This window comes from Muntiacus reevesi, chromosome 3 (assembly GCF_963930625.1).
Source record: "Muntiacus reevesi chromosome 3, mMunRee1.1, whole genome shotgun sequence".
NCBI classification, from domain to species: domain Eukaryota; kingdom Metazoa; phylum Chordata; class Mammalia; order Artiodactyla; family Cervidae; genus Muntiacus; species Muntiacus reevesi.
Window position 1 is genome coordinate 115726963 of NC_089251.1, and position 13546 is coordinate 115740508.

General features: G+C 42.4%; 1 protein-coding gene across 1 annotated transcript in view; it reads right to left on the reverse strand.

Annotated features, from left to right (window-relative positions):
• Positions 1 to 10259, reverse strand: part of SPOCD1 (SPOC domain containing 1) — a 30544-nt gene extending 20285 nt beyond the window's left edge. Inside the window, exon 1 of the mRNA XM_065928901.1 lies at positions 9093 to 10259. Coding sequence (XP_065784973.1) covers positions 9093 to 10259 — 1167 coding nt within the window. The remainder of the gene's footprint in view (positions 1 to 9092) is intronic.
• Positions 10260 to 13546: the final 3287 nt, after the last annotated feature.

Below are 13546 nucleotides of genomic sequence, written 5' to 3' on the forward strand. Positions count from 1 at the left end.
ACGAGCCGCAACTGCTGAAGCTCTCACATCCTAGAGCCTGCGCCCTGCAGCGAGGGAAATCACTGCAGTGAGAAGCCCGAGCACGGCAACAAGACAGTGGCCCCCGCTTGCCACAACTGGAGCAAAGTCCACACCGCGGTGAAGACTCAGCACAGTAAAAAATTCTTTAATTAATTTAACAAAGGATAACAGAAAAATAGAGAGAGAAGGAAAGTAAAGAAAGAAACTCATATGAATGGAAATTAAGAAATACGCTTCTAAATAGTACACAGGTCAAATAAAATAAGTAGTAAAAATTATGAAATACTGAGAACTGAATTATATTAAGAAAGGTTATATACAAGAGTATGTGGATGCAGCTAACATGATCATCAGAAGTTCCTTTTTAACTTTAAATGACTTTATTAGAAACTAAATAGAGAAAATAAATGAACCAAGCATTATTCTCAAAATATTATAAAAATAAAAGAATAAATGGAAAGAAGCGTGACACTGAAAACAAACATACAACAGGCAGGGTCAACAAAACCAAAAGTCGGGTCTTTGAAAAGACTCAAAGAGCAGACAACTCTCTGGCAACAATAAGGAAAAGAGGGAAGGTACAACAAGACAATATTTGCAATGAGTAATCATGATATTAAAAAAAATTAGGGGATTTGTAAAATACTTTATGCCAACATGCAAGTAAATTTGAAAACTCAGATTAAGTGGATGTATTTCTAGGAAGATATAAATTACCAAAACTGACTCGATGAAAAATTTTTTAAAAACTGAATAAACACATAAGCATAGAATTAATTGACTCAGTAGGGGAGGAATTATCTTCCCTAAAGAAAACACCAGTTCAGATTTTTTTTAACCAGTGATTCTACTGAAATGTTCAAAGAACAAATAATTCCAATTTTATACAAACTGCTCAGCAAATGGAAAAAAAGAACACAGTCTACAATTTATTCTTTGAAGCTGCAAAACTGAATACCAAAACCTCACAAGGACAGTATGAGAACAAATCATTTCAGGCCAGTTAACCAGCTCATCAACAGAAACATGAAATTTCCAAACCAAATATTATCAACACGAAAACATAAACAAGAAACATAAGGCACATAATTATGTTCTGGAAACAAACACAAAACATGTTTATGTAACATAAACAAGATATAATATGATCAATTGGGGTTTATTCTGGAAATGAAAGACTGACTTAACATTTAAAAAATCCAACTCTTTAAATTTACTAATATTAGTAAGAGAATAAAAATCATATTATTTCAAAAACTGTAGAAAATATATTTCTTAAAATGTACTTTACATTAATAACAAGCAAATCAGGAATAGAAGGGAGTTCCCTTATCCTGATACAAATATAGCAAATATACTGGTGAAGTGGACCACATTCCCTTTAAAATCCAGAACAAGACAAGGGTCCCTGCTATCACCACTTATATTCAATGTTACACAGATATATACAATATTATAAAGGTCTCAGGTAGCACAATAAGGAAAGGGAGTAGGGGAGATCCAAGAATTGGGAAGGAAATAACAAGACTGTCATTATTTGCACGTTTCATGACTGTCTACATAGAAAACAAACAAAATCCTAATAGATAAATTATGTAAATAAAAGATTTCTGCAAAATCTATTGCATTTTATATACCATCAATAGCTAGAAACTGCAGTTTTAAAACACTACCATTTTATAGCACATCAAGAATACAAAGAAATAAAATGAGACATTATATGCTTTCAAATTAGTCTGCCTCCCAAAAAATAAAAATTAAAAAAAACTAATAAAAAAGATAATTTTAAAAAGAGAAAAAAAAAACCACGCTAAAAACAAATTAGCCCAGAACTTTGAATCTACAGCTAATCAAAGCTCCAGATTCAACCACCACTTCACAGAAAATACAGAAAACAGAGGATCAGGTCTCACCATACCATGGAGATGCAATAAGCTACAACTTAGTAAACAAACAACTTAAGTTTCTTCAAAAACAGACTTCAAGAGACTTAGAGAACAAATTTATGGTTACCAAGGAGGGAAGAACGAAGGGAGGGGTAGTTAGAAGTTTGGGATTAATAGGTACACACTGCCATATTTAAAATGGATAACCAACAAAGTCCTACTGTATACCACAGGGAATTCTGCTCAATGTTATGGGGCAGCCTGGATGGGAGGGGAGTTTGAGGGATACATATATATGTATAGTAGAGTTGCTCTGCTATGCACCTGAAACTATCACAACATTGTTAAATAGCTATACTTCAATATAAAATAAAAAGATTTTTTAATTTAAAAAACTTTTAAAAGTTCAGAAAAAACAAGACTGGAAAGAGAGCTATGGGTTGTGTGTGCATGTTCAGTCATCTCTTACTCTTTGAGACTCCACGGACAATAACCCCCCAGGATCCTCTGTCCGTGGGATTTCCCAGGCAAGAAAACTGGAGTGGGTTGCCATTTCCTCCTCCAGGGGATCTTCCCGACCCAGGAACTGAACCTGCATCTTCTGCGTGTCCTGAACTGGCAGGCGGATTCTTTACTACTGTGCCACCTGGGACTCCCATCTATAGGTTAGGAGAAGCTTAAAAAAGCATATCAACCAATTCTAACATAGAGATTTTATTTAGACCCTGACTTAAAAAAAAGTATAAAAATAAATTATCATTTTTATGAGACTATTGGAAATTTGGATATGGCTACAGTCCATGGGGTTGCAAAGAACTGGACACGACGAAGCGACTTAGCCTGAATGCACGTCCACAGCAGCATATTTACAATGTCTAATAGGTGAAAATAACCTAAATGTCCATCAACAGATGAACGGATAAACCAAATGTGGTAAATACATACCATGAAATGTTAATTCAGCCTTAACAAGGGAATGAAATTCTGATACATGCTACAACATGAACCTTGAAGACATCATGGTAAGTGAAATAAGCCAGACACATAAGGACCAGTATTGTACACCTTCAGTCATGTGAGGCACCAAAACAGTCAAATCCAAAAAGACAGAAAGTAGAATAAAGGTTATGAAGGGTTGGGGGAAGAGGAGATTGGGGGAAGAGGAGATTGGGGAGTTATTATTTAATGGGTACAGAATTTCAGTCTGGGAAGATGAAAAAGTTCCAGAGACGGATAGTGGTGATGGTTGTACAACAATGTGAATGCACTTCATGCCACTGAACTGAACACTTAAACATGGTTTTAAAAGGGAAATTTTATGTTATGTATGTTTTACCACAATAAAACAATTTTTAATACTTAAAAATTTCTGGGACTTCTCTAGCAGTCCAGTGGTTATGACTTCAAGTTTCCACTGCAGGAGATACAGTTTTGATTCCTGGTTGGGGAATTAAGATCCCACATGCTGTGCAGTGTGGTCAAACAACAACAACAACAAAAGAATTTCTACCTATCAACAAACACCATAAAGAAATCAAAATATGAACTTTGGGAAAATAAATTTGCAAAACATACAATGGGCAATGGACTAGTATCTGGAATATATACATATTAAAAAAAACTCCTACAGCTCAATAAGAAAAAGTTAAAACCACCAAAACTTTTTGGCAAAAGACAACAGAAAATATCAGAATTTATGCCAAGACTCTCCTCAGTAATAGGGAAATGAAAATTAAAAAAACACTGAGACACCACAGCATATCCTCACTTTGGCAAAAGTTGAAGTTTGATAACATCAGATGTTGGTAAAGATATGGGGCTACTAGCATTTGGCACTGCTGATGGGAGTACAGACTATTTTCAACCATTTTAGACACATCTAGCACTAAGTTGAAGATGTGTACGCTCTATAACCTAGCAATTCCACTCCCAGGAATATTCCATGGAGGCATTCTTGCCCATATGTACCAAGAAACATACAAAACTGTTCATCACGGCAGTACCAGATGTAACAGCAAAAAACTGCAAACAATCCAAATGCCCACATGGAGTCAAGGAATAAATAAATCATGCCATATTCATGCAATAGGATACTTGCTGCCACTACCTAGGATCTGTGAGATCTTGGGAAAGTTACTTAACCTCTTTGGGCCTCAGTTTTCTCATTAGTAAAATGAGGATCATACCAGTTATCAACTTCCTAGTGTCAATACAAGGATTATCACCATTATTTAAGGCTCTCAGAACAGTGCCTGGAAGACAGAAAGCTCTCTCTAAGCTTTGATGTTGTTGAAGATTCCTTGGTACCTATCCTTGAGAGATTCCCTGCTGGTATCTGACCACACTTCAGTCTCTCCAATTCCCTTTAAACAATGTTCAGTTCAGTTCAGTCACTCAGTCGGGTCCAACTCTTTGAGACCCCATGAAGTGCAGCACGCCAGGCTTCCCCCTCTATCGCCAACTCCCGGAGTTTACTCAAACTCATGTCCACTGAGTCGGTGATGCCATCCATCTCATCCTCTGTCGTCCCCTTCTACTCCTGCCTTCAACCTTTCCGAACATCAGGGTCTTCTCCAATGAGTCAGCTCTTCACATCAGGTGGCCAAAATATTGGAGTTTCAGCTTCACCATCAGTCCTTCCAATGAATATTCAGGACTGATTTCCTTTAGGATGGACTGGCTGGATCTCCTTGCAGTCCAAGGGACTCTCAAGAGTCTTCTTCAACACCACAGTTCAAAAGCATCAATTCTTTGGTGCTCAGCTTTCTTTACAGTCCAACTCTCACATCCATACCTGACTACTGGAAAAACTATAGCTTTGACTAGATGGACCTTTGTTGGCAAAGTAATGTCTCTGCTTTTTAATATGCTGTCTAGGTTGGTCATAACTTTCCTGCCAAGGAGCAAGCGTCTTTTAATATCATGGCTGCAGTCACCATCTGCAGTGATTTTGGAGCTCCCCAAAATAAAGCAATGTTATGATCACAGATCTTTCCCACCTCCTTCCTCCCCTCTGACCCTATCCCTCCTACTGCCCCTCTCCTGCAATGCTCCAGGCTGCCTCCTGCCTCTGTGCTTTTGCATGTGCTCTGTCCTCTTCCTGGGATGTTCTTCCTACAACTGGCCTGCTGCATACCCACTTTATTTGCCCAAACCCAGCTCCTACAGCCCCCGCCTTCTGCTCCTCTCTACCTCCAAGCCCTCCCTCTCACCCCTCCCCAAGGAAGACTCAATTGTCCTCTGGGGATCCAGAACATGCCAGGCTTCTATCTGCATTTCAATTCTGGTTACTTTGTCTCCTCTCCACTGGACTTTGAGATCCTGGAGGAGCACACCTGTGTGCTCAACAAAAAGTCCCATAAAAATCTAAATCCCGGACAGACATAAAGATTGTCACACAGAGTAAAGTAAGTCAAAAACAGAAAAACACATATCACATAATATGTGGAATCTAGAAAAATGATACAGGTGAACTTATTTGTAAAGCAGAAACAGAGACACAAAAGTGGAGACTAAAGGTATGGATACCAAGAGGGGAAGCACTGATGGGATGAACTGGGAGACTGGGTCTGACATATAAACACTACTATGGAAAAAGGAGATAACTATAAAAACCTGCTGCATAGCACAGGAAACTCTGCTCAGGGCTCTGTGGAGACCTAAGTGGGAAGGAAATCTAAAAGAGAGAGAAGGTATATGTATGTATACCTGATTCACTTGGCTGTACAGTAGAAATACAACATTGCAAAGCAACTATACTCCAATAAAAACTAATTTAAAAGAATAAATAAACTGCATTCTCCCCCATGAGGGAAAAAACGTCTAAATCCTGTAGCCAGGCCATTGGCAGCCAGGCTCAGGGCACAGAGTGGAACTGAACAGGCCGGTATTCAAAGCCTGACTCCACCACTTACTTGCTGTGTGACCCTCAGTCAGTCACTAAACTTTTCTGAATCCCTGTTTTCTTAATCAGCAAAATAAGCATATTAACACCGAATTTTCACGCTACTATGAGGATTAAACATGAGATGATGACCTATGTGAAGCTCCCAGTATACAGTAAGCACTTAAAAGAGCTACTCTTCCGCTGCCCATCTGCTGGAGACATGTTCCTCCCTCACACACCTCCTGATACTCTGTAGCTGCAGACAGGGTACCTGAGCCTGAGAGCCTAGGTGGCGTGAGGGGAGCTGTGTACCTCCCGAGCGGTGCTGGGCAGAGCAGGGGGCCCTGGCAGAGCTGCCCGTCCCACGACTCCTGCTATCCCAGCCACAGAGTGGCTCCGGATCTCACTAACCACCCTGGGGATCAAACAGAGAAGAAAATGGAGCTTCAACCAACTTCTCCACCCTCCTCCAAGGATCTCTATCTCAAACCAAAAGAACACAACACAGCCAGCCTCTCACACCAGATTCCCAGTAGTTCCAGGGCCCAGCTGATCCCCCCATTTCATAGAGGAAGCAACTAAGATTCAGAGAAGAGATGTCTCCAAAGTCACTCCGTTGTAAGAAGCAGAGCCTGACCTTGAACCTGTCTATCTGCTCCTGACATGAGCCGAGCTGTCTCCAGGAGAAGGTGCCAGAGCCCTGAGAGGGGATCCTGACCAGCTGGGCACTACGCCCACACCTGCCCACACCCCACTCAGCCTTGGTCTCAACCACCTGCCCGTCCCTGTCGCAGCACAGCCTCCATTCTTCTCCTGCAGCTGGCACTAGTTGCCATGGCAACCGGTTGTTTGGGATGCTGTGGGATGAGGGACCGTGTCACAGAGTCAAGGATGGGACTGAAGCAGAGAGCAGCCGTGGGTTGCTTCCCATCAAGGCGGGCAGGCACCTGCCTCCACCACCAAATTCAAACACCCCCTCAAAACACTGCAGACCCAGGAATCCCAATTTTGGGCATCTGGCCCACATAGATAATCTGAAATGGGGAGAAGCCAGATGCACAGAGGTTCAGTTCCCGGCAGTCCTTGGAGAAGGATAAAATTGTATAGTCAACAACAGGAAACATTTCTTAGTATTTTTCTTGTACCAGGCACTGTGCTAAATACAGAACACAGGTACACGTCATTTCACCTGCCCCTTATCACTGCCCAAAGAGGTAAGTACTTTATTACCTCTATTTTACAGATGAGGAAATTATGCTCGGAAAGGTGAGGCCACTTGCCTAGGTCACACTCAGATAGCAGCAAAGCCAGGCCTGAATGCCAATCTGTCGGCCTCTGAGCTTCATGCTCTTAACTACATGACAGTGACCAGAAATGAGAAAAGCAAGTCCCAGCCCACCCTCTGGTCCCAGCAGTGCCTGTAGACAAACACGATGCAGGGTTCAGGGAAAGCACACTCTGCCAACTTGGAAACATTTTCAAACACTAAATCATTTGAAAATCAAAGTACAAGCCCCAGAACAATGAGGCACAGCATGAGCCTACTTAGATATAAAAAGGTGTGACCAATATGCAGATGTTCACACATGTACAGAAGTTCATAGAAAAGGAGACTGAAAGGATGCTAACCATTAACACCAAACAAAGGGCAACTGGGCCAGGAGACATTAAAAGGGATTTCCTCATTCTATGTCGACAACTTCACTGTAAAACAATTTTTAATAGCTAAAAAATCAAGTTATAAATTTTGACCTGCATGATCCCATTTCTAGGCAAAGAAAAGATATATATGCATACGAAAAAGATGGAAGAAAGGATATATATACCAAAATGTCAACAGGAGATAGCTCTGAATGTTGTTGGCATTATGGGAATTTTTATTTCTTCCTTAGTTTCAATGATAAACATGTATTCATTTTTTATTAAAAATTAATGTTTTGAGTGATATTTACACAGATAATGTAGTAGCATCTCCAATATAATTACAGTATCAAACAGTGATAAATCACAACAGGCAGCTCATTGGTTCCTATCCTATTTCAACTAATTTGCTTGTCTGACCTTGACATACTCACTTTACCTGTCTGAGCCTCAGTGTCTGCATCATTAAAATGGGTATATATCAATAGCATCTTCTCTATAAGGGTGATAGGAAGACTGAAGATAAGTGCTGGGGAATAGTACCCAGCATGTAGTAAGCACGCCAGGTACTTTTACTACTGCGATGCTAGCGGGGAATGTGCACAAGCAGGCAGTGCAGTAAGCTTTCTGGACAGACTGCCTGGGTCTGCATACTGGCTCTATCATTTACCAGCTGTGAGACCTTGGGCCTGTAGCCACCTCTCTGGGTTTCATGTGAAGACTAAATCAAAAGCACTCAGCATACAACACATATTCAACCAAGGTGATAAAAATTCAATTATGTGACTATGATATATAAAACCAACAAGATATATAGAACCAACAAGGAGCTACTATATAAAATAGGAAACTATACTCAAATATTTTGTAATAACCTACAAGAGAAAAGAATCTGAAAAGAACATATATATACATATATATTCAGTTCAGTTCAGTCACTCAGTCGTGTCTGACTCTTACATATATATAACTGAATTACTATGCTGTAACCTGAAACTAACATGATGCTTCAATTTAAAAAAAATTCAAGCCTCCAACTAGTAAGAAAAAAAAAAAAAACAATAAGAACAAAAATAAATAAATAAATAAATACATAATAAAAAAATTAAAAAAAATTCAACTATGTCAGAAATATACACCAAACACAGCAATGCCATCTTCTGCCCTTGGTATATAAACATACTGACCATAATTATTAGTATTAATAAAATGCTAATTATGATCAATAAAAGAACAATGAAAAGGGAAGCAGTGAACACAGGGAATATGTCTAGGCACTGACTCCCTTGCTGTGTGAACTTGGAGAAGTTTGTTAACTTCTCTGAGCCTCAGCTTCCCCACACGGAAACACAGGGCTAATGCCTATCTCACAGGACTGTTGTAACACTCAAGGAAAAGCACATTTAACACAAATGTATTTACCTTGTGCCTTATGCTGTGCTAGGTACGTTATTTCACACCATCATCTCATTTAATTCTCAAAACAACCCCATTAAAGTGGAACTAGTATTCCCTTTTCACACATGAGGAAACAGCTTAAAAAATATTCCAGGGCCACTCAGCTAGAATGTGGGCAGAGATAGGATTTGAACACATGACTCACTGACACCAAAAGATAAAGATGCCCTTCCCATCCCAACCTCTCAGGGTCAACTTACCAGTCTGGGGCCGCTTCCTGGGCTGGATTCTTCTGGTTGGTCCTGGTTGGAGCTGTCTGGGCATCTGTTAGTGCCCTGATCCGCAGCAGGCACTGGGCCCATTTTCAAACGTTTAGCACACTTGGCATTTCTTTGCCTCGTGGATGGGCTTGAGCTAGCCTTGCTGGCTCCAGGCTCCAGGAAGCTGGAGGGGGTGTTAGCAAGTCCCTGCCCTGGCCTCCCCCCAGACACTGGTAGAGCCCCGACCTCCAGCTCCTCCTGGTTGTGTGAAGTGCCATGGCCATCACCATCGCCAGGCCTCCCCATGTGCTCGGCTTCCTGCTGTGCTGTGGAAGCCTTTCCAGACCCTCCCGGGCACAGCTCAGGGCTCTGGAGGGGATCCTGGGCAGCTAGCTGAAGTGACGGTCCTCCACTGGGCAGGGGGGAGTTCACAGGGTCACAGGGGCTAGCTGGAGGGGTCCCACTCCCTACAGTGGACAAATATTCAAACTTCTGAATCCCTGGGTCACAGTCCACCCAACTTCCACCTGGGTGTCCAGGCCCAGACCCAGTGTCCTTGCAAGAGAGAGGACTGCACGGGCCTCCCAACGACACTACGTCAGCACCTGGCGGGGGGTCTCCCACAGCCTGGGGCTTGTCCCCACTAGGGCTCTGACCAAGCCCCAAGAAGCCACCCTCCTGACCCTCTGAGATGGTCTCAGACCTCCTGCTTTTCTTTCTTGACCCCACACACCCACTACAAAGATTCCCGGGACAACTTCCAGCCAAGACATCATGCAGAATAATCTGAACCCTCTTGAAGGCCTGAGCCCTCCCCTGAGCAGGCGCTGTGGGCAGCTGAGGGATGAGCCTGGGGCTGGGCACTGAATCCCGGTTCTGTCCCACAGCTTGCAGCCCCAGGACCACTGGATGGGCCGTGGCCTCTAGGCTAGCCCCAGGAGCACCCACTGCCTGGGAGCTGGCACCTTGACAAGACTCTTCCCTGAGGACGCGCTTCCTGCTGCCAGCACGAACCAGGTCCCGTGAGTTCTCTCCTGACAGGTTTGGTGCCAGGCCTGACATGGAGCTAGTTTCTCCCACACCCTCCTGGAAAAGTCCAAGGCTGTTGAGGGGACTGAGAACGGGGTCCTCTGTGCTGGGGCCCGCTGGAGCCGCCTCCTGAGACATGTCTGTTCGCCTCCAAGGGCCCAATGCAGAAGGCAGGCCCTGTGAGGAGATAAGAGGTGGGGGTCTGATCTGCCAGCCCACTCAGGACACCAGATCAGTGGGAACTTCGGAGGCAGCCTCCCTTACAGGTGGCACCTCCAGGGCACCCAGGAACCACAGACATAAGCACCCCAGCGGGACACAGCGCCCCAGGTGAGGGAGGGGAGGCCTGTCTCCAAACAGGGTTGAGCTACAGCCACCTTTTATAAGGTCTTCCCCTCTTCTGAGAGTTCACACATTTGCATGTATGAGCTTTAAAAACAACAGTTATTATTTATGAATTATGTACTTCTGTGCATTATTTCATTTCATGCTGGCAGCCACAGGCAAGGAAACTTGAGATTCAGTGACTCGCCCAAGGCCATGCGCAGATAAAAAATGGAAGACCCGGGATTTGGTCCCCGACAAAAAGCCCAGCTCTAAGCCACTCAGGTTAATTGCCCATCACCCTCACATCGGGCCGCGCCTGACAGACGCTCCCAATCACGTTCCCAGCCTGACCAGGCAGCCTCCCACCGTTCAGGGAACCCAGAACCCACCGACCCACTCGCTCTCACCTGGGGTCTGGGGTCTCTGGGCTCCCCTTCTTGGGGTTCGACACCCAGGTGTTAAGGGGTTGAGATCACGTGATGCGGAGAGCGCCCCCCCCCCCAGGGATGGGGGCGGAGTCTGTTGATACGCAAAGGGTGGGACCTCGGGCGTGCTGACGTCGCTGCTCCGACAGAGGGCGCTCTCTTCCACCCAAGGGCTTCCGGGAGGAAGTGCCTGGCGAGGAAGGGCCTTGAATGCCTGCGTCAGAGTTTCATCTTGATCCTAGGTAATGGGGCGTTACTGAAAGTACCTGAACCTCTAGAGAAATATCAGAATCAGATCTATCTAGATTTTTTCCTCCATTATTTATTTTAATTACTGTTGTCTCAAATATAATTCATGTAGATGAACACGCAACACCCAACCCCAACAGAAAGGTTAGAAATTAAAACCTAAAAATGTCCTCTCACTTGCCCAGCTCTTGGGAACAACTTTCTTTCTTTTTTTATTCATGTGACTATGAATAATATACTCATACTTCTGTTCGTTGGTTTATTAATATCTTTGTTGTTCAGTCGCTCAATTATGTTCCTTTCTTTGCCACCCCATGTACTGCAGCTCACCAGGCTAACAGTGTCTATTGACTAACTACTGTGTGATTTCATTACCAATCCCTTCCCCCTTGCTCCTCCCAGTTTTTGTCTTTTATATTTATATATATTTTTGTTTTTCTACTAGTTGCTATTATAGTCATCTCTTTGATTGATGAATTTGGTTCTCCAACTCTCAGGCACACCAGAATTCTGTAATGCTCAAGTCCCTTATACCAAATGGCATAGCCATTGTATGTAACCTATGTACATCCTCCCAAATACTTTGTCATCTCTATACTGTTTATAATGCCTTGTACAGTGTAAATGCTGTATGAATATCTTGCATGTGCTTAGGAAATTCAAATTTTGCTTTTGGAGTCTTTCTTGAAATTTTTTTGAAAATATTTTCCATCTGGGACTTCCCTGGTGGTCCAGTGGCTAAGATTCCACACTGCCAATGCAGGGGACCTGGGTTTGATCCCTAGTCAGAAAACTAGATCCCACATGTGGTAACTAAGAGTTCACAGGCTGCAACTAAAGATCCTGCATGCCACAACTAAGACTCGGTGCAGCCAAATAAATTTACATATCTTTTTTAAAAGAAATGTTGCTGACTTTTTTTTTTTTTTTTTTTTTTTTGCTGACTTTTTAAAATAATTAATTTATTCCTGGCTGCTCTGAGTCTTGATTGCTGTGCACAGGCATTCTCTAGTTGTTGTGTGTTACTTGCTCAGTAATGTCCAGCTCTTTGCAAAACCATTGACTGTAGCCTCCCAGGCTCCACTGTCCATGGGATTCTCCAGGCAAGAACACTGGAGTGGGTTACCATTCCCTTCTCCAGGGGATCTTCCCCACGCAGGAATAGAACCCGTGTCTCCTGCCTTGGCAGGTGGATTCTTTACCGCTGAGCCACCAGGGAAGCCCCATTTATAACATTATGACTATGTAAATACTTTCACTGCAGAGCTAGAGATTTGACTGAGGGGGAGATGAAATTCCCCAGCATGAAACTTGTGCCATGTGAGACCTAGAGAAGCTTCCAGTCAATGGGATTACTACATTCAGTTAGAATTAATACATTTAAATATTGGGTTGACCAAGAAGTTCATAGAGGTTTCCATACGATGTTATGGAAAAACCCGAACGAACTTTTTAGCCAATCCAATAAAGATGTTGGATATTAAAGACATGATGTTGAATTTAGAAAGCAAGAAAATGTTAATGAGGGAAATTGAGTGCTGGGTATATGGAGACTCTCTGTACAAATCTTCATTTTTTTTCCTCCAAATCTAAAACTCTTCTAGAAAATAAAATTTACTTCAAGAAAAAAAAAAAAAAAAAGCTGTAGTGTGATCCATATTGAAAACTCTCATTATATGGCTGTCAAGGTCACAAATAAGGTTAAGAGGTGAGATTGGATGTTACCAATGACCGCAATTACTGCTCTAAAGAAAAATTTTTGAAGATGACTTCCCACCATGGAATGTCCCCGTCATGATGGCAGAGACATGGACCAGGGCCATTAAGACCAAGTAGACTATTTTTCTGGCCCATTGAGATAATGAAAGTCTCCCACAATTGGACAAGGAAAGGAGAAGCATGGTATAGAGGATAAAAGGACAATAGTGACTGATACAAATAGTGCTACTTCAAGCCAAGGTTTCCATACGTTGTTATGGAAAAACCTGAATGAACTGTTTAGCCTATCCAATATCTCAAAGACATGATGTTGAATTTAAAAAGCAAAAATATGTTAATGAGGGAAACTTAGTGCTGGGTATGTGGTCTAAATCCTTTACCTATATTAATCCTATGTTTACCTCTTTTCATTTCCTTTAGTAAATTGGTTTAGAAACCCAGCAGGTATCACTGTCTCCTGATATTCTAAATGTCTTATTATCATACAAAATAATCGAGGCAAAGTTTTGCCAGGTTTTAGCCCAATGCCCTTTACTGAATTGGTTGCTGACTGACTCCTCCACTGATTATGACGTCTCTGATGTATACCTTGTTCCCAGTAAAGCTTGGGTTTATTTCTGGGCTCTTTGTTCTGTTCCAGTGATCAAGTTGTCTATTCCTAACATTCCATTATTTTAATTCTACGGTCTTGTGATAGCATCTTGA